Source organism: Taudactylus pleione, unplaced genomic scaffold, assembly GCF_031769625.1.
Source record: "Taudactylus pleione unplaced genomic scaffold, aTauple2 ptg000141l, whole genome shotgun sequence".
Taxonomy (NCBI): Eukaryota; Metazoa; Chordata; class Amphibia; order Anura; family Myobatrachidae; genus Taudactylus; species Taudactylus pleione.
Genome location: NW_028284543.1, coordinates 499194 through 520488, shown reverse-complemented (window position 1 = coordinate 520488; position 21295 = coordinate 499194). Strand labels below are relative to the sequence as shown.

At 47.5% G+C, this 21295-nt stretch overlaps 1 protein-coding gene across 1 annotated transcript in view; it reads right to left on the bottom strand.

Annotated features, from left to right (window-relative positions):
* The window catches only part of ASPDH (aspartate dehydrogenase domain containing), a 251818-nt gene that overhangs the window by 35807 nt on the left and 194716 nt on the right, over positions 1-21295 (bottom strand). The window contains exon 3 of the mRNA XM_088473824.1: positions 10687-10771. Coding sequence (XP_088329950.1) covers positions 10687-10771 — 85 coding nt within the window. The remainder of the gene's footprint in view (positions 1-10686; positions 10772-21295) is intronic.

Genomic DNA, 21295 nt, shown 5'->3' with positions numbered 1-21295 from the left:
TGCTGTATCCCATATACAGGTGTAGGTAATGGTGTGTGAGCAGACCTGCCTCCTATACCCTGGCAGTATGAAGAAGGATATTGGCATCTGCTGTATCCCATATACAGGTGTAGGTAATGGGGTGTGAGCAGACCTGCCTCCTATACCCTGGCAGTATGAAGAAGGATATTGGCATCTGCTGTATCCCATATACAGGTGTAGGTAATGGGGTGTGAGCAGACCTGCCTCCTATACCCTGACAGTATGAAGAAGGATATTGGCATCTGCTGTATCCCATATACAGGTGTAGGTAATGGGGTATGAGCGGACCTGCCTCCTATACCCTGGCAGTATGAAGAAGGATATTGGCATCTGCTGTATCCCATATACAGGTGTAGGTAATGGGGTGTGAGCGGACCTGCCTCCTATACCCTGGCAGTATGAAGAAGGATATTGGCATCTGCTGTATCCCATATACAGGTGTAGGTAATGGGGTGTGAGCAGACCTGCCTCCTATACCCTGGCAGTATGAAGAAGGATATTGGCATCTGCTGTATCCCATATACAGGTGTAGGTAATGGGGTGTGAGCGGACCTGCCTCCTATACCCTGGCAGTATGAAGAAGGATATTGGCATCTGCTGTATCCCATATACAGGTGTAGGTAATGGGGTGTGAGCGGACCTGCCTCCTATACCGTGGCAGTATGAAGAAGGATATTGGCATCTGCTGTATCCCATATACAGGTGTAGGTAATGGGGTATGAGCGGACCTGCCTCCTATACCCTGGCAGTATGAAGAAGGATATTGGCATCTGCTGTATCCCATATACAGGTGTAGGTAATGGGGTGTGAGCGGACCTGCCTCCTATACCCTGGCAGTATGAAGAAGGATATTGGCATCTGCTGTATCCCATATACAGGTGTAGGTAATGGGGTGTGAGCAGACCTGCCTCCTATACCCTGGCAGTATGAAGAAGGATATTGGCATCTGCTGTATCCCATATACAGGTGTAGGTAATGGGGTGTGAGCAGACCTGCCTCCTATACCCTGGCAGTATGAAGAAGGATATTGGCATCTGCTGTATCCCATATACAGGTGTAGGTAATGGGGTGTGAGCGGACCTGCCTCCTATACCCTGGCAGTATGAAGAAGGATATTGGCATCTGCTGTATCCCATATACAGGTGTAGGTAATGGGGTGTGAGCAGACCTGCCTCCTATACCCTGGCAGTATGAAGAAGGATATTGGCATCTGCTGTATCCCATATACAGGTGTAGGTAATGGGGTGTGAGCAGACCTGCCTCCTATACCCAGGCAGTATGAAGAAGGATATTGGCATCTGCTGTATCCCATATACAGGTGTAGGTAATGGGGTGTGAGCAGACCTGCCTCCTATACCCTGGCAGTATGAAGAAGGATATTGGCATCTGCTGTATCCCATATACAGGTGTAGGTAATGGGGTGTGAGCAGACCTGCCTCCTATACCCTGGCAGTATGAAGAAGGATATTGGCATCTGCTGTATCCCATATACAGGTGTAGGTAATGGGGTGTGAGCAGACCTGCCTCCTATACCCTGGCAGTATGAAGAAGGATATTGGCATCTGCTGTATCCCATATACAGGTGTAGGTAATGGGGTGTGAGCAGACCTGCCTCCTATACCCTGGCAGTATGAAGAAGGATATTGGCATCTGCTGTATCCCATATACAGGTGTAGGTAATGGGGTGTGAGCAGACCTGCCTCCTATACCCTGGCAGTATGAAGAAGGATATTGGCATCTGCTGTATCCCATATACAGGTGTAGGTAATGGGGTGTGAGCAGACCTGCCTCCTATACCCTGGCAGTATGAAGAAGGATATTGGCATCTGCTGTATCCCATATACAGGTGTAGGTAATGGGGTGTGAGCAGACCTGCCTCCTATACCCTGGCAGTATGAAGAAGGATATTGGCATCTGCTGTATCCCATATACAGGTGTAGGTAATGGGGTGTGAGCAGACCTGCCTCCTATACCCTGGCAGTATGAAGAAGGATATTGGCATCTGCTGTATCCCATATACAGGTGTAGGTAATGGGGTGTGAGCAGACCTGCCTCCTATACCTTGGCAGTATGTACCCCATTATCTACACCTGTATATGGGATACAGGAGCCACGTGCACCATACTATACTGAGCAGTATTTCTCAATATACCATTTTGTACTCACCTGATACTAATTACTGTGGTATTTAATTACTGCCTTTATGACACCTTACATTAATCCACACTAGTGTAACTACACTGATCCACAATTTGACTCCAACAAGAATATTTTTGCTATACAAATTCCAAAAGGAGAGCGAATGTCCTATACTGGTGCACAAAGGATTGTTAGTATAATAAAGGGTTACAATTATTATATCATTTAAACCTTGTTCTAGTGAATATTAAAAAGCAAAATAGATAGATTCAAACATGGTGAGATTAAAGTCCGAAAATGTGAAACAATAAAATTATGCTGACACTTTGGGCAACTGCTGTCCTGCAAATAAAGTATTAATTTCATATTATGAGTATTCACGACTCTTTATTAATTAATGTGTGTGCCGTTAATTGCTAAACAGTGCAAGGGCAATATAAATATATATGTTTTTATTTGGAAGTGCTGATGTCTTGTTAACCCTAATAATTCTCTTTAATATTCTAGTTCATGCAAAGGTGTATGTTACATTGCCAGAAAGACCAAGCCGTGCCAAACAGCGATAAATGTTCAGCGAGTCTAATCGCGCTCTCTCTTATGTACACATCAAACTGTATCATCATAAGAAAGTTACTTTCTACTTCAGGGTCCATAGGGTATCCATAGGATACCTTGGTGTATAGGTGTGACGTCAGTCGCTGGGCACCATAGAGTTAAGCTTTTCAGCCTCCCAGGATGCACTAGGGTCCCCCTCCTATTCCCCGCCCCCGAGCCAAGGCACCCCAGTTTAGTGTGGTGCCCGGCCGGAGTCGGGTGCACCTGTCGGAGTGGGGGCTAGAAGAGCCCCTGAAGCTTTCTTCAGTGCAGCTGTGGCTGCACATCTGGATGTACAGCATGGACAGTCAGTCCTGACGTCCATGCTGTCTTCCCTACACCCCTGCCGGTACCAGAACGCCGGTACCGATCCGGGGATGCTGGTGAGCATCTGGGGTCACAGCTAGCGGTGACCCCAGATGTTCCGGACCATGGCCGGATCCAAGGGGGACAAAGGTAAGCAGCGGGGTCCCGCGGTGGGTCCCCGCTGGTCACATGGTCCTAAGTCCCCAGGCAGGGGGCTCCCTGGGGACTGGCTGCAGCGTGGAGCCAGGCGACCAACCTGCGCTTTCCACTACCCCCTGGGACAGCGGACCGCAGCAGAGTGGTAGCGCTGCAGCGTCCCAGGGGTTAAATGCATGCCAGGGGAACGCGCCTCCCCTGTCTCACAGCCGGCGCCTCCCCCGCTGCACACAGCCCTCTCTGCTCGCTGCCGACTGGTCCTGTGGCAGCGCTCCTCCCCCAGGCCAGCCTCCTCTCTGCTCCTCGGCGGCCATCTTCTCCAGAACGCATGGTGAACGCTGCTGGAAGCGCTGGACGGAAGCATCGTGGTCTGGGTCCCCCCGCATACATCTCCTCCACTGTGGTCAGGTCTGTGTATGCAGCGCTGTGTCCTACCAGGCTCTGTGTCTGTGTAGTTGAGTGATCAGCGCTGTTAGTGCAGGAATTGATTTTCTTTGCATTGTATGTGACTGTGCTAGCGCTGCTGCCTGTAACTTTTCTCTAAACTGTCAGCTTTATTACTGTCCCTGTTCTTCTGCTAAAGCCCTTGCGGTGCGGTGCTGCAGGGTGATCTCTCGCCTATTTAAGATATAATTGGTGAGAGAGGTCACATACGTGGTGCCATCATGTCCGAAAGTGATTTTCCCCTCCGGCTACAGTGTACCACGTGTAAAGTACCGTTAGCGGAGGGGGAGGGTAGCGCGGAGGGCCTTTGCCGACAGGAGCCGCCCTGGGCTTGTTTCGCTCAGGCGCTTACAGCCTTAGTGGGCCAGTTAGCTCTGCAGCCCGCGTTTACACCGATGGGTTTATCCCAGCAGTCAGTGGTGTCGTCACCCATGCAGGGTTTCCCACGACAATTGGTGGTACCCCACAGTCTCCCTATTTCCCCGCTCCCGGTTTCTCAGGAGCCAGCGTGGGTTAACTCCCTGACGAGTTCTGTACAGCACTTGTCGGATGTGTTGCAAGGGGAGTCTGTGATGCGGCCGCATAAACGGCCGGTGGAGTCTCTGTCGGCTCCTTATGAGGATGACGAGGGGACGTCTGATGATGGGGAGATTCTGGATCCTTACGATCAGGAACCTCTCCATACTAAGGACGCTGATGCTAAGTCCAAAGTATATATTCCTGGACTTATTCGGGCGGTCCGCACAGCCTTGGTGATTGAGGATGAAGTTCCCCCAGCGGCTAAATCTAAGTATGCCTTTTTCAAAGATGTGAAGGGCGATGCCACAGTCTTTCCTCTTTCGGGTCAGTTGGTGGACCATTTAGAGGAGGCGTGGAAACAGCCTGGCAAAAGATACCAGCCGCAGAGACGCCTAGCGGTGGCTTATCCGTTCGCGAATAATTATTTTGCAAAGTGGGAATCCCCTCCACAGGTGGATTCTCACGTGACCCGTCTTGTCCGTAGTGCCACATTGCCGATGCCATCTATGTCCTCCCTTAAGGATGCTATGGACCGCAAGGTGGAGATCTGCCTGAAGTCCGCTTATTCCCTTGCGGGGGGGGGGCAGCACGGCCGGCTATGGCCATTTGCTGGGTTGCCAGAGCGATGGAGCGCTGGGCGGATTCATTAGAGGCTTCTTTTGATTCCGACTGTCTGGCCGAACAGGCGGAGTTGATTGGTAATCTCCGTGATTCGGCCACTTATATCAACGAGGCGGCCCTAGACATTAGTACTCTGGTGTCTAGAATTTCTTCAGCAGCGGTGGCTGCTCATCGCACCTTGTGGCTGCGATCCTGGAAGGCGGACGCAGATTCCAAAAAGGGTCTGGAGGCATTGCCGTTTACCGGAGAAGTTCTCTTCGGTCCGGATCTGGATAAGATTGTGGCCACGCTGGCGGCAGCCAAATCGGCTTGTCTCCCGTCGGCCGCTGCTCCTTCTGGTTCTGGACCATCATCCTTTCGGTCATCTAGGGCCCAGGGCAGGCCCAAACCACAGTCGTTTCCTCGACAGGCTGGCCCTAAGAAATCGGCCAAGCCCCGGAAGCAGGCATGGAGTACCAGACGTCCGGCTCCCAAGCCAGATGACAAGCCTGCGGCCTGACGGTCCGGGCCTCCCTTTGTGGGATCCCAGGGTGGGAGGCCGCCTGCTGCAAGTTCGCCCAGTGTTGGTCGGCCACTACGACAGACACTTGGGTTCTGGAGGTGGTTTCCCACGGATACGCCCTCTCCTTCCGGCACAGACCCCCGGCTCAATACTTCACCACGGGTCTACCATCAGACCGGAACAAGGCTACGGAGCTGCGGAAGGTATTGCACACTATGCTCCAGGCTGGAGTTATAGTGCCTGTTCCATTCTCCCAGAGGGGCCAGGGTTTCTATTCAAATCTATTTTTGGTACAGAAACCCACTGGGTCGTATCATCCGATTCTCAACCTCAAAGCACTCAACAAGTCTTTGCGGGTTCTGAAGTTTCGGATGGAGACCCTACGGTCCATCATTCTGGCGCTGGAACCTGGGGACTACATGGTGTCATTGGACATACAGGACGCTTACCTGCATGTCCCTATTCTTGTGCGCCATCAACAGTTCCTCAGGTTTGCAATCCGCAGCGACCACTTCCAGTTTCGGGCGTTACCTTTTGGCCTGGCGACAGCACCACGCGTGTTCACCAAGGTGATGGCGGTCATGTCGGCTTCTCTGCGGATGCAGGGAGTCCGCATGTTGCCGTACTTGGACGACCTATTATTGGTGGCAGGATCTCCAGAGCTCCTGTTACGCCACTTGGACCTGACCATTGCACTGCTGCAACGGCACGGCTGGCTAATCAACTGGCAGAAGTCCACTCTAATCCCGTCTCGGAGGATTCTGCATCTTGGTGCCTTATTGGACTCGGGACAGCATAGGATCTTCGTGACGGAGGACAAGATCTCTGTTTTACAGTCAAGGGTGCGCAGTTGTCTGCACAGCCGCCGGGTGTCCCTACACTCGGCGATGAGGTTACTGGGCTCCATGGTGTCGGTGTTCGACATGGTGGAATACACCCAGTTTCACTCCAGACCTCTGCAGCACCTGATCCTGTCCAAGTGGAACGGGCTGCCTCAGTCTCTGAAGTCCCAGACGATTGTGATCACCCCGGAGGTTCGCCTGTCCCTTGCGTGGTGGTTACAGACGACCCACCTCAACAAGGGACGTCCATTCTGGGTTCCAAATTGGGTCCTGTTGACAACGGACGCCAGTCTTCGGGGCTGGGGAGCAGTTTCGGGTCCACACTTGTTCCAGGGCAGGTGGACGCCGACAGAAGCGGAGCTTCCAATAAATATCTTGGAACTCCGTGCGGTCTTCAATGCTCTCCAGCAGGCACATCGGTTTCTCCAGGGTCGCCCAGTGCAGGTCCAGTCGGACAACGCTACCACCGTGGCCTACATAAACAGGCAAGGAGGAACTCGCAGTCGGGCGGCTCTCGTAGAGGTCTCTCGGATCCTGGTTTGGGCAGAGCACAATCTTCTGGCCATATCAGCGGTCTTCATCCCGGGAGTGCTAAATTGGGAGGCGGACTTTCTAAGTCGCCAGGACGTTCACCCGGGGGAATGGTCCCTGCACCCGGACGTTTTTCAACTGCTGGTGGACAGGTGGGGTCTTCCAGAAATCGACCTCATGGCATCCCGGCACAACAACAAGTTGCCGGTGTACGGGTCTCGCACAAGAGACGAAGGGGCGTCTCTGGTGGATGCTCTGTCTGTCCGGTGGACGTTCCGGTTCGCGTATCTGTTCCCTCCGGTCTCCCTTCTTCCACGGGTAATCCGGAAATTCAAACGGGAAGGAGGGATGCTCCTGTTGATAGCTCCCGCGTGGCCCAGACGGCACTGGTTCTCAGACCTTCAGGGTCTGTCCGTGGACAGTCCTCTGCGGTTGCCGCTACGACCGGACCTTCTATCTCAGGGTCCTTGTCTTCACCCGGACCTGACTCAGCTGTCTTTGACGGCGTGGCTGTTGAGACGGCCATGCTGAGGTCCCGGGGGTTTTCCAGCTCTGTGGTGCGTACCATGTTGCGAGCTCGGAAACCGTCTTCCGCGAGGATATACCATCGCGTGTGGCATACGTTCTTCCAGTGGTGTCGACCGAGAGGTTATGCACCGCTGGAGTTTCGTCTGTCTCGGATTCTCGCCTTCCTGCAAGCGGGACTAGATCATGGGCTTCGCCTTGCTTCTTTGAAGGTACAGGTTTCGGCCCTATCTGTCTGGTTTCACCGTAGAATTGCTACAATCCCGGATGTGCGCACCTTTATGCAAGGTGTCCTCCGCATTCAGCCACCCTTTGTCCACCTGTGGCGCCTTGGGATTTGGCTGTGGTCCTGAGGGCTCTCCAAGGACCGCCGTTTGAACCACTGGGATCAGTGGATCTTAAATGGCTAACAGCTAAGACTGTTTTCCTTCTGGCTATTGCTTCGGCCAGACGTGTTTCTGAGTTAGGGGCTCTTTCTTGTAGACCCCCTTTCTTGGTTTTTCATGGGAACAGGGCAGTGCTCTGCACTCGGCCCGAGTTTCTTCCCAAAGTTGTTTCCCAGTTTCATGTTAACGAGGAAATCGTTGTTCCGTCCTTTAACTCACCGGGTCTTTCCGTGGATGAGGCCTCTTTGGATGTTGTGCGGGCCTTAAGGACTTATGTTGACCGCACTTCTTCGTTTAGGAAGTCGGACGCTTTGTTTGTCCTCTATGGCTTCCGTAAAAAGGGTTGGCCTGCTTCAAAGCAAACTTTGGCAGCCTGGATCCGTATGGCTATTTCTGAAGCTTATCTTCATGAAGGCCTACCGGTTCCTCCTTCTCTGAAGGCTCATTCCACTAGGTCTGTGGGTCCTTTGTGGGCAGCTCGACGTGGTGCCTCGGCAGTTCAGATCTGCAAGGCTGCTACATGGTCCTCTGTCCATACCTTCGTGAGGTATTACAGGTTTGACACCTTCGCCTCTCAGGATGCTTCCTTTGGGCGGCGAATTCTCCTTTCTGCACAGGAGCGTCCCCACCCTTAAAGGATACTGCTTTGGGACATCCCCAAGGTATCCTGTGGATACCCTATGGACCCTGAAGTAGAAAATATGAGATATGGTAAGAACTTACCCTTGTTATCTCTATTTCTACGAAGTCCATAGGGTTCCACAGGACTCCCGCCCTGTCGCACCTGTGCTGCAGATGGGCTTTGCTCTGGTCCCCGGTTTTCCGTCTCCCTCTGGTGAGAATGTGATTCTTGTATGTGTCCAGATCTTTTTTCTCTCTCTTCCTTCTCCTCCTCCGGCCTATGGCTTGATAACTAACTGAGGTGCCTTGGCTCGGGGGCGGGCTATAGGAGGGGGACCCTAGTGCATCCTGGGAGGCTGAAAAGCTTAACTCTATGGTGCCCAGCGACTGACGTCACACCTATACCCCAAGGTATCCTGTGGAACCCTATGGACTTCGTAGAAATAGAGATAACAAGGGTAAGTTCTTACCATATCTCATATTTTCTTCCTATTCATACTGAAACATTTGTTACTAGTCACAGACAGAATGACGTATACAGTGATAAATGTACAGCGAGTCTAATCACGCTCTCTTATGTACACATCACACTGTATCATCATTAATAAGAAAGTTACTTTCTTCCTATTCATACTGAAACATTGGTTATAGTCACAGACAGAATGACGTATACAGTGATAAATGTACAGCGAGTCTAATCACGCTCTCTTATGTACACATCACACTGTATCATCATAAGAAAGTTACTTTCTTCCTATTCATACTGAAACATTGGTTATAGTCACAGACAGAATGACGTATACAGTGAGAGAGTGAGAACTTATTATTACATCATCCCGTTTCTCCAATTATACACCGGAGCTCGTTCTTATCACACTATGCTATATTCCATCATGCTTAAGGACAGATTAGTGCATAGATATTCATCAAATTTCATTGATTAAGGGCCATATTCAATATGGGGCAAAAAGTCAGTTATCGCCAATGACGTAATTTTTTGCCTATTTCTAATATTCCCCGTATTCAATTACCTTGACGTTTTGCCGGTGAGAAAAGTCAATGTTAAAAAATGGGGATAATTTTTCTCTAGCCTTTGGCTGGTGAAAAAAATGCAGAATTGGGGTTTAGGGGTGCAGGCTTAAAAAACATAGCCTGCACCCTTGGAAATTCCCCCTTAAAACGATCTGTGTCAAAAAAAGTTATAAAAAAAATAGGGACACCCCAAAAAAATTAGTTACATTTTGGGGTTAAAAAAAATTAAATATGGGGAACCAATTTTAAACTAACTAAATTAATTAAAGGGGGGGCTCCCAAGTATGCGGCAGGTGTTTTAAGGAATCCAGGTTGTAGCAGCAAGTGCATTTTGGAAGAATTTTAAAAATGGGACTTAAAAATAGGCTTGCACCCTCTTTCATGTACCCCAAGTTTGATGCATCGTTTTTTTTTTTTTTTTTAAACCTGAGTGCTCTTCTTCACCCTTCTTCCCTGTCGGGAAAAAACACCTGTCGTGGCTATTTACAAACAACATACTTATCATCTGCAGGCCAAAATGAAGGTACCCATAACTATCCCCCATGTCAGGACATCATTAGGGGGGTCCCTGGATCCATTCCCGAAAATTGACAAATTTTTTTCGATACTTACCTTTCTGCCGGGTCCCGTTTTCACAGCTTTCAAATTGAATACAGGGATAATGCGGTTGCGCGCCCAATACTTTATCCCTGTAAAACCTCCGATGTGGAGCGAAATGTCCAGCACTGACTTTTCGCTCCAATATTGAATACCCCCTTGATCTACAGAAAGTATTATAAAACCCTCTTAATGTTTGTGAGGACATTACTTGACTGTGCATCTGTTAACATGGCATTAAATAATCACTCCTATATACCATACACGGATTTCTTAGCAGACTAGTGCCAGGTAGCATGGTTCAAACCCTAATACTAACCTCCCTTAGATATTACACAATGAATGCAGTACTGCCATAAATCTGGAGAAAAGGGTATTTTGTGTGATTCCCATTGAACAGTATAGTAACACCTCCGTATGATATTAAACTGCAGAGGAACACTGATCTCCCGTACGGTCTGCAGTCTGTGCATCGGGGTCGGACCAGAAACAGAGTTTTATTATTCAGCTTCAGCTGCTGTGGATTGATCAATACATTTATTGTGTCACGCTGTGTGATCAGTACCTGCAATCCGTGCATTACACCGGCACATAACAGAGCAATTCCATGTGATACCCGAGGGTGCTATAGTCACTTCTCCAATGTACTCTGATGTTTTATTATATCCTAATGCACTGACAGCGTATGGGCACAACAACATTCATTGCAGGAGCAGTGCCCGCGCTCAGCGTACCAGACCGCCAACGTACGTTTCACTGTTGAGTTTTGTCACGGCTCTTGTAGAAGTATCTCCTATGATGAGATGCACAGAATAAATAATATATAAAACGGAAATGTTATATTATTTACCAGTAAATTTGCTGCAGATAAGAATTGTTCTCCGTAATCTCTTGTTATCGAGGGGTGAGACACTTCTACAATCAGATCCGCATTGCTAGAAAGAAAATAAATCCAGAATGTGGCGTAAACAAATATAGTAAAACTGTCAATTACTGTATCTCTAATTAGTAGAAAATTTAATTTTTCTTTTCTTTTGAAGATGAATTTAGAAATTCTGAACTATATCAAAAGTGTGAAACATTTGTAATAACAGTAAGACACAGCCCCATGATGTGTAGGTGTATAACGTGTGCTTCCTCTCATCCTTCCTCTTGGTGACAGTGTAATAACAGTAAGACACAGCCCCATGATGTGTAGGTGTATAACGTGTGCTTCCTCTCATCCTTCCTCTTGGTGACAGTGTAATAACAGTAAGACACAGCCCCATGATGTGTAGGTGTATAACGTGTGCTTCCTCTCATCCTTCCTCTTGGTGACAGTGTAATAACAGTAAGACACAGCCCCATGATGTGTAGGTGTATAACGTGTCCTCTCATCCTTCCTCTTGGTGACAGTGTAATAACAGTAAGACACAGCCCCATGATGTGATGGTGTGTAACGTGTGCTTCCTCTCATCCTTCCTCTTGGTGACAGTGTAATAACAGTAAGACACAGCCCCATGATGTGTAGGTGTATAACGTGTGCTTCCTCTCATCCTTCCTCTTGGTGACAGTGTAATAACAGTAAGACACAGCCCCATGATGTGTAGGTGTATAACGTGTGCTTCCTCTCATCCTTCCTCTTGGTGACAGTGTAATAACAGTATGACACAGCACCATGATGTGTAGGTGTATAACGTGTGCTTCCTCTCATCCTTCCTCTTGGTGACAGTGTAATAACAGTAAGACACAGCCCCATGATGTGCAGGTGTATAACGTGTGCTTCCTCTCATCCTTCCTCTTGGTGACAGTGTAATAACAGTAAGACACAGCCCCATGATGTGATGGTGTATAACGTGTGCTTCCCCTCATCCTTCCTCTTGGTGACAGTGTAATAACAGTAAGACACAGCCCCATGATGTGTAGGTGTATAACGTGTGCTTCCCCTCATCCTTCCTCTTGGTGACAGTGTAATAACAGTAAGACACAGACCCATGATGTGATGGTGTATAACGTGTGCTTCCTCTCATCCTTCCTCTTGGTGACAGTGTAATAACAGTATGACACAGCACCATGATGTGTTGGTGTATAACGTGTGCTTCCTCTCATCCTTCCTCTTGGTGACAGTGTAATAACAGTAAGACACAGCCCCATGATGTGCAGGTGTATAACGTGTGCTTCCCCTCATCCTTCCTCTTGGTGACAGTGTAATTACAGTAAGACACAGCCCCATGATGTGTAGGTGTATAACGTGTGCTTCCCCTCATCCTTCCTCTTGGTGACAGTGTAATAACAGTAAGACACAGCCCCATGATGTGTAGGTGTATAACGTGTGCTTCCTCTCATCCTTCCTCTTGGTGACAGTGTAATTACAGTAAGACACAGCCCCATGATGTGTAGGTGTATAACGTGTGCTTCCTCTCATCCTTCCTCTTGGTGACAGTGTAATAACAGTAAGACACAGCCCCATGATGTGTAGGTGTATAACGTGTGCTTCCTCTCATCCTTCCTCTTGGTGACAGTGTAATAACAGTAAGACACAGCCCCATGATATGTAGGTGTATAACGTGTCCTCTCATCCTTCCTCTTGGTGACAGTGTAATAACAGTAAGACCCATGATGTGTTGGTGTATAACGTGTGCTTCCTCTCATCCTTCCTCTTGGTGACAGTGTAATAACAGTAAGACACAGCCCCATGATGTGTAGGTGTATAACGTGTCCTCTCATCCTTCCTCTTGGTGACAGTGTAATAACAGTAAGACACAGCCCCATGATGTGTAGGTGTATAACGTGTCCTCTCATCCTTCCTCTTGGTGACAGTGTAATAACAGTAAGACCCATGATGTGTTGGTGTATAACGTGTGCTTCCTCTCATCCTTCCTCTTGGTGACAGTGTAATAACAGTAAGACACAGCACCATGATGTGTAGGTGTATAACGTGTGCTTCCTCTCATCCTTCCTCTTGGTGACAGTGTAATAACAGTAAGACACAGCCCCATGATGTGATGGTGTATAACGTGTGCTTCCTCTCATCCTTCCTTTTGGTGACAGTGTAATAACAGTAAGACACAGCCCCATGATGTGATGGTGTATAACGTGTGCTTCCTCTCATCCTTCCTCTTGGTGACAGTGTAATAACAGTAAGACACAGCCCCATGATGTGTAGGTGTATAACGTGTGCTTCCTCTCATCCTTCCTCTTGGTGACAGTGTAATAACAGTAAGACACAGCACCATGATGTGTTGGTGTATAACGTGTGCTTCCTCTCATCCTTCCTCTTGGTGACAGTGTAATAACAGTAAGACACAGCCCCATGATGTGTAGGTGTATAACGTGTCCTCTCATCCTTCCTCTTGGTGACAGTGTAATAACAGTAAGACACAGCCCCATGATGTGTTGGTGTATAACGTGTGCTTCCTCTCATCCTTCCTCTTGGTGACAGTGTAATAACAGTAAGACACAGCCCCATGATGTGTAGGTGTATAACGTGTCCTCTCATCCTTCCTCTTGGTGACAGTGTAATAACAGTAAGACCCATGATGTGTTGGTGTATAACGTGTGCTTCCTCTCATCCTTCCTCTTGGTGACAGTGTAATAACAGTAAGACACAGCACCATGATGTGTAGGTGTATAACGTGTGCTTCCTCTCATCCTTCCTCTTGGTGACAGTGTAATAACAGTAAGACGCAGCCCCATGATGTGTAGGTGTATAACGTGTGCTTCCCCTCATCCTTCCTCTTGGTGACAGTGTAATAACAGTAAGACACAGCCCCATGATGTGATGGTGTATAACGTGTGCTTCCTCTCATCCTTCCTCTTTGTGACAGTGTAATAACAGTAAGACACAGACCCATGATGTGTAGGTGTATAACGTGTGCTTCCTCTCATCCTTCCTCTTGGTGACAGTGTAATAACAGTAAGACACAGCCCCATGATGTGATGGTGTACAACGTGTGCTTCCTCTCATCCTTCCTCTTGGTGACAGTAATAACAGTAAGACACAGCCCCATGATATGTTGGTGTATAACGTGTGCTTCCCCTCATCCTTCCTCTTGGTGACAGTGTAATAACAGTAAGACACAGCCCCATGATGTGTAGGTGTATAACGTGTGCTTCCCCTCATCCTTCCTCTTGGTGACAGTGTAATAACAGTAAGACACAGCCCCATGATGTGAAGGTGTATAACGTGTGCTTCCTCTCATCCTTCCTCTTGGTGACAGTGTAATAACAGTAAGACCCATGATATGTTGGTGTATAACGTGTGCTTCCCCTCATCCTTCCTTTTGGTGACAGTGTAATAACAGTAAGACACAGGACCATGATGTGTAGGTGTATAACGTGTGCTTCCTCTCATCCTTCCTCTTGGTGACAGTGTAATAACAGTAAGACACAGACCCATGATGTGATGGTGTATAACGTGTGCTTCCTCTCATCCTTCCTTTTGGTGACAGTGTAATAACAGTAAGACACAGCCCCATGATGTGTAGGTGTATAACGTGTGCTTCCTCTCATCCTTCCTCTTGGTGACAGTGTAATAACAGTAAGACACAGACCCATGATGTGATGGTGTATAACGTGTGCTTCCTCTCATCCTTCCTTTTGGTGACAGTGTAATATCAGTAAGACACAGCCCCATGATGTGTTGGTGTATAACGTGTGCTTCCTCTCATCCTTCCTTTTGGTGACAGTGTAATAACAGTAAGACACAGCCCCATGATGTGATGGTGTACAACGTGTGCTTCCTCTCATCCTTCCTCTTGGTGACAGTAATAACAGTAAGACACAGCCCCATGATATGTTGGTGTATAACGTGTGCTTCCCCTCATCCTTCCTCTTGGTGACAGTGTAATAACAGTAAGACACAGCCCCATGATGTGTAGGTGTATAACGTGTGCTTCCCCTCATCCTTCCTCTTGGTGACAGTGTAATAACAGTAAGACACAGCCCCATGATGTGAAGGTGTATAACGTGTGCTTCCTCTCATCCTTCCTCTTGGTGACAGTGTAATAACAGTAAGACCCATGATATGTTGGTGTATAACGTGTGCTTCCCCTCATCCTTCCTTTTGGTGACAGTGTAATAACAGTAAGACACAGGACCATGATGTGTAGGTGTATAACGTGTGCTTCCTCTCATCCTTCCTCTTGGTGACAGTGTAATAACAGTAAGACACAGCCCCATGATGTGTAGGTGTATAACGTGTCCTCTCATCCTTCCTCTTGGTGACAGTGTAATAACAGTAAGACACAGCCCCATGATGTGATGGTGTATAACGTGTGCTTCCTCTCATCCTTCCTCTTGGTGACAGTGTAATAACAGTAAGACACAGACCCATGATGTGATGGTGTTTAACGTGTGCTTCCTCTCATCCTTCCTCTTGGTGACAGTGTAATAACAGTAAGACACAGCCCCATGATATGTAGGTGTATAACGTGTCCTCTCATCCTTCCTCTTGGTGACAGTGTAATAACAGTAAGACCCATGATGTGTTGGTGTATAACGTGTGCTTCCTCTCATCCTTCCTCTTGGTGACAGTGTAATAACAGTAAGACACAGCCCCATGATGTGTAGGTGTATAACGTGTCCTCTCATCCTTCCTCTTGGTGACAGTGTAATAACAGTAAGACACAGCCCCATGATGTGATCGTGTATAACGTGTGCTTCCTCTCATCCTTCCTTTTGGTGACAGTGTAATAACAGTAAGACACAGCCCCATGATGTGTATGTGTATAACGTGTGCTTCCTCTCATCCTTCCTCTTGGTGACAGTGTAATTACAGTAAGACACAGCCCCATGATGTGTAGGTGTATAACGTGTGCTTCCCCTCATCCTTCCTCTTGGTGACAGTGTAATAACAGTAAGACACAGCCCCATGATGTGTAGGTGTATAACGTGTGCTTCCTCTCATCCTTCCTCTTGGTGACAGTGTAATAACAGTAAGACACAGCCCCATGATGTGTATGTGTATACCGTGTGCTTCCTCTCATCCTTCCTCTTGGTGACAGTGTAATTACAGTAAGACACAGCCCCATGATGTGTAGGTGTATAACGTGTGCTTCCCCTTATCCTTCCTCTTGGTGACAGTGTAATAACAGTAAGACACAGCCCCATGATGTGTAGGTGTATAACGTGTGCTTCCTCTCATCCTTCCTCTTGGTGACAGTGTAATAACAGTAAGACACAGCCCCATGATGTGTAGGTGTATAACGTGTCCTCTCATCCTTCCTCTTGGTGACAGTGTAATAACAGTAAGACCCATGATGTGTTGGTGTATAACGTGTGCTTCCTCTCATCCTTCCTCTTGGTGACAGTGTAATAACAGTAAGACACAGCACCATGATGTGTAGGTGTATAACGTGTGCTTCCTCTCATCCTTCCTCTTGGTGACAGTGTAATAACAGTAAGACACAGCCCCATGATGTGATGGTGTATAACGTGTGCTTCCTCTCATCCTTCCTTTTGGTGACAGTGTAATAACAGTAAGACACAGCCCCATGATGTGTTGGTGTATAATGTGTGCTTCCTCTCATCCTTCCTCTTGGTGACAGTGTAATAACAGTAAGACACAGCACCATGATGTGTTGGTGTATAACGTGTGCTTCCTCTCATCCTTCCTCTTGGTGACAGTGTAATAACAGTAAGACACAGCCCCATGATGTGTAGGTGTATAACGTGTCCTCTCATCCTTCCTCTTGGTGACAGTGTAATAACAGTAAGACACAGCCCCATGATGTGTTGGTGTATAACGTGTGCTTCCTCTCATCCTTCCTCTTGGTGACAGTGTAATAACAGTAAGACACAGACCCATGATGTGTAGGTGTATAACGTGTCCTCTCATCCTTCCTCTTGGTGACAGTGTAATAACAGTAAGACCCATGATGTGTTGGTGTATAATGTGTGCTTCCTCTCATCCTTCCTCTTGGTGACAGTGTAATAACAGTAAGACACAGCACCATGATGTGTAGGTGTATAACGTGTGCTTCCTCTCATCCTTCCTCTTGGTGACAGTGTAATAACAGTAAGACGCAGCCCCATGATGTGTAGGTGTATAACGTGTGCTTCCCCTCATCCTTCCTCTTGGTGACAGTGTAATAACAGTAAGACACAGCCCCATGATGTGATGGTGTATAACGTGTGCTTCCTCTCATCCTTCCTCTTTGTGACAGTGTAATAACAGTAAGACACAGACCCATGATGTGTAGGTGTATAACGTGTGCTTCCTCTCATCCTTCCTCTTGGTGACAGTGTAATAACAGTAAGACACAGCCCCATGATGTGTAGGTGTATAACGTGTGCTTCCCCTCATCCTTCCTCTTGGTGACAGTGTAATAACAGTAAGACACAGCCCCATGATGTGATGGTGTACAACGTGTGCTTCCTCTCATCCTTCCTCTTGGTGACAGTAATAACAGTAAGACACAGCCCCATGATATGTTGGTGTATAACGTGTGCTTCCTCTCATCCTTCCTCTTGGTGACAGTGTAATAACAGTAAGACACAGCACCATGATGTGTAGGTGTATAACGTGTGCTTCCTCTCATCCTTCCTCTTGGAGACAGTGTAATAACAGTAAGACGCAGCCCCATGATGTGTAGGTGTATAACGTGTGCTTCCCCTCATCCTTCCTCTTGGTGACAGTGTAATAACAGTAAGACACAGCCCCATGATGTGATGGTGTATAACGTGTGCTTCCCCTCATCCTTCCTCTTGGTGACAGTGTAATAACAGTAAGACACAGCCCCATGATGTGAAGGTGTATAACGTGTGCTTCCTCTCATCCTTCCTCTTGGTGACAGTGTAATAACAGTAACACCCATGATATGTTGGTGTATAACGTGTGCTTCCCCTCATCCTTCCTTTTGGTGACAGTGTAATAACAGTAAGACACAGCCCCATGATGTGTAGGTGTATAACGTGTGCTTCCTCTCATCCTTCCTCTTGGTGACAGTGTAATAACAGTAAGACACAGACCCATGATGTGATGGTGTATAACGTGTGCTTCCTCTCATCCTTCCTTTTGGTGACAGTGTAATAACAGTAAGACACAGCCCCATGATGTGTAGGTGTATAACGTGTGCTTCCTCTCATCCTTCCTCTTGGTGACAGTGTAATAACAGTAAGACACAGACCCATGATGTGATGGTGTATAACGTGTGCTTCCTCTCATCCTTCCTTTTGGTGACAGTGTAATAACAGTAAGACACAGCCCCATGATGTGTTGGTGTATAACGTGTGCTTCCTCTCATCCTTCCTTTTGGTGACAGTGTAATAACAGTAAGACACAGCCCCATGATGTGATGGTGTACAACGTGTGCTTCCTCTCATCCTTCCTCTTGGTGACAGTAATAACAGTAAGACACAGCCCCATGATATGTTGGTGTATAACGTGTGCTTCCCCTCATCCTTCCTCTTGGTGACAGTGTAATAACAGTAAGACACAGCCCCATGATGTGATGGTGTACAACGTGTGCTTCCTCTCATCCTTCCTCTTGGTGACAGTGTAATAACAGTAAGACACAGCCCCATGATGTGTAGGTGTATAACGTGTCCTCTCATCCTTCCTCTTGGTGACAGTGTAATAACAGTAAGACCCATGATGTGTTGGTGTATAACGTTTGCTTCCCCTCATCCTTCCTCTTGGTGACAGTGTAATAACAGTAATATACTGCCCCATGATGTGATGGAGTATAACGTGTGCTTCCCCTCATCCTTCCTCTTGGTGACAGTGTAATAACAGTAAGACACAACCCCATGATGTGATGGTGTATAACGTGTGCTTCCCCTCATCCTTCCTCTTGGTGACAGTGTAATAACAGTAAGACACAGCCCCATGATGTGTTGGTGTATAACGTGTGCTTCCTCTCATCCTTCCTCTTGGTGACAGTGTAATAACAGTAAGACACAGCCCCATGATGTGTTGGTGTATAACGTGTGCTTCCCCTCATCCTTCCTCTTGGTGACAGTCTAATAACAGTAAGACACTGCCCCATGATGTGATGGAGTATAACGTGTGCTTCCCCTCATCCTTCCTCTTGGTGACAGTGTAATAACAGTAAGACACAACCCCATGATGTGTAGGTGTATAACGTGTGCTTCCCCTCATCCTTCCTCTTGGTGACAGTGTAATAACAGTAAGACACAGCCCCATGATGTGTAGGTGTATAACGTGTGCTTCCTCTCATCCTTCCTCTTGGTGACAGTGTAATAACAGTAAGACACAGCCCCATGATGTGTAGGTGTATAACGTGTCCTCTCATCCTTCCTCTTGGTGACAGTGTAATAACAGTAAGACCCATGATGTGTTGGTGTATAACGTGTGCTTCCTCTCATCCTTCCTCTTGGTGACAGTGTAATAACAGTAAGACCCATGATATGTTGGTGTAAAACGTGTGCTTCCCCTCATCCTTCCTCTTGGTGACAGTGTAATAATAGTAAGACAAAGCCCCATGATGTGTTGGTGTATAACGTGTGCTTCCCCTCATCCTTCCTCTTGGTGACAGTGCAATAACAGTAAGACACAACCCCATGATGTGATGGTGTATAACGTGTCCTCTCATCCTTCCTCTTGGTGACAGTGTAATAACAGTAAGACACAGACCCATGATGTATTGGTGTATAACGTGTGCTTCCTCTCATCCTTCCTCTTGGTGACAGTGTAATAACAGTAAGACACTGCCACATGATGTGATGGAGTATAACGTGTGCTTCCCCTCATCCTTCCTCTTGGTGACAGTGTAATAACAGTAAGACACAACCCCATGATGTGATGGTGTATAACGTGTGCTTCCCCTCATCCTTCCTCTTGGTGACAGTGTAATAACAGTAAGACACAGCCGCATGATGTGTTGGTGTATAACGTGTGCTTCCCCTCATCCTTCCTCTTGGTGACAGTGTAATAACAGTAAGACACAGCCCCATGATGTGTTGGTGTATAACGTGTGCTTCCCCTCATCCTTCCTCTTGGTGACAGTGTAATAACAGTAAGACACTGCCCCATGATGTGATGGAGTATAACGTGTGCTTCCCCTCATCCTTCCTCTTGGTGACAGTGTAATAACAGTAAGACACAACCCCATGATGTGATGGTGTATAACGTGTGCTTCCCCTCATCCTTCCTCTTGGTGACAGTGTAATAACAGTAAGACACAGCCCCATGATGTGTTGGTGTATAAAGTGAGCTTCCTCTCATCCTTCCTCTTGGTGACAGTGTAATAACAGTAAGACACAGCCCCATGATGTATTGGTGTATAACGTGTGCTTCCCCTCATCCTTCCTCTTGGTGACAGTGTAATAACAGTAAGACACAGCCCCATGATGTGATGGTGTATAACGTGTCCACTCATCCTTCCTCTTGGTGACAGTGTAATAACAGTAAGACACAACCCCATGATGTGTTGGTGTATAACGTGTGCTTCCTCTCATCCTTCCTCTTGATGACAGTGTAATAACAGTAAGACACAGCCGCATGATGTGATGGTGTATAACGTGTCCTCTCATCCTTCCTCTTGGTGACAGTGTAATAACAGTAAGACACAACCCCATGATGTGTTGGTGTATAACGTTTGCTTCCCCTCATCCTTCCTCTTGGTGACAGTGTAATAACAGTAAGACACAGCCCCATGATGTGTTGGTGTATAACGTGTCCTCTCATCCTTCCTCTTGGTGACAGTGTAATAACAGTAAGACACAGCCCCATGATGTGTTGGTGTATAACGTGTCCTCTCATCCTTCCTCTTGGTGACAGTGTAATAACAGTAAGACACAGCCCCATGATGTGTTGGTGTATAACGTGGGCTTCCCCTCATCCTTCCTCTTGGTGACAGTGTAATAACAGTAAGACACAGCCCCATGATGTGTTGGTGTATAACGTGTCCTCTCATCCTTCCCCTTGGTGACAGTGTAATAACAGTAAGACACAGCCCCATGATGTGTTGGTGTATAACGTGGGCTTCCCCTCATCCTTCCTCTTGGTGACAGTGTAATAACAGTAAGACACAGCCCCATGATGTGTTGGTGTATAACGTGGGCTTCCCCTCATCCTTCCTCTTGGTGACAGTGTAATAACAGTAAGACACAGCCCCATGATGTGTAGGTGTATAACGTGTGCTTCCCCTCATCCTTCCTCTTGGTGACAGTGTAATAACAGTATGACACAGCACCATGATGTGTAGGTGTATAACGTGTGCTTCCTCTCATCCTTCCTCTTGGTGACAGTGTAATAACAGTAAGACACAGCCCCATGATGTGTTGGTGTAAAGCGTGTGCTTCCGCTCATCCTTCCTCTTGGTGACAGTGTAATAACAGTAAGACACAGCCCCATGATGTGTTGGTGTATAACGTGTGCTTCCCCCTCATCTTTCCTCTTGGTGACAGTGTAATAACAGTAAGACACAGCCCCATGATGTATTGGTGTATAACGTAACCTCTCATCCTTCCTCTTGGTGACAGTGTAATAACAGTAAGACACAGCCCCATGATGT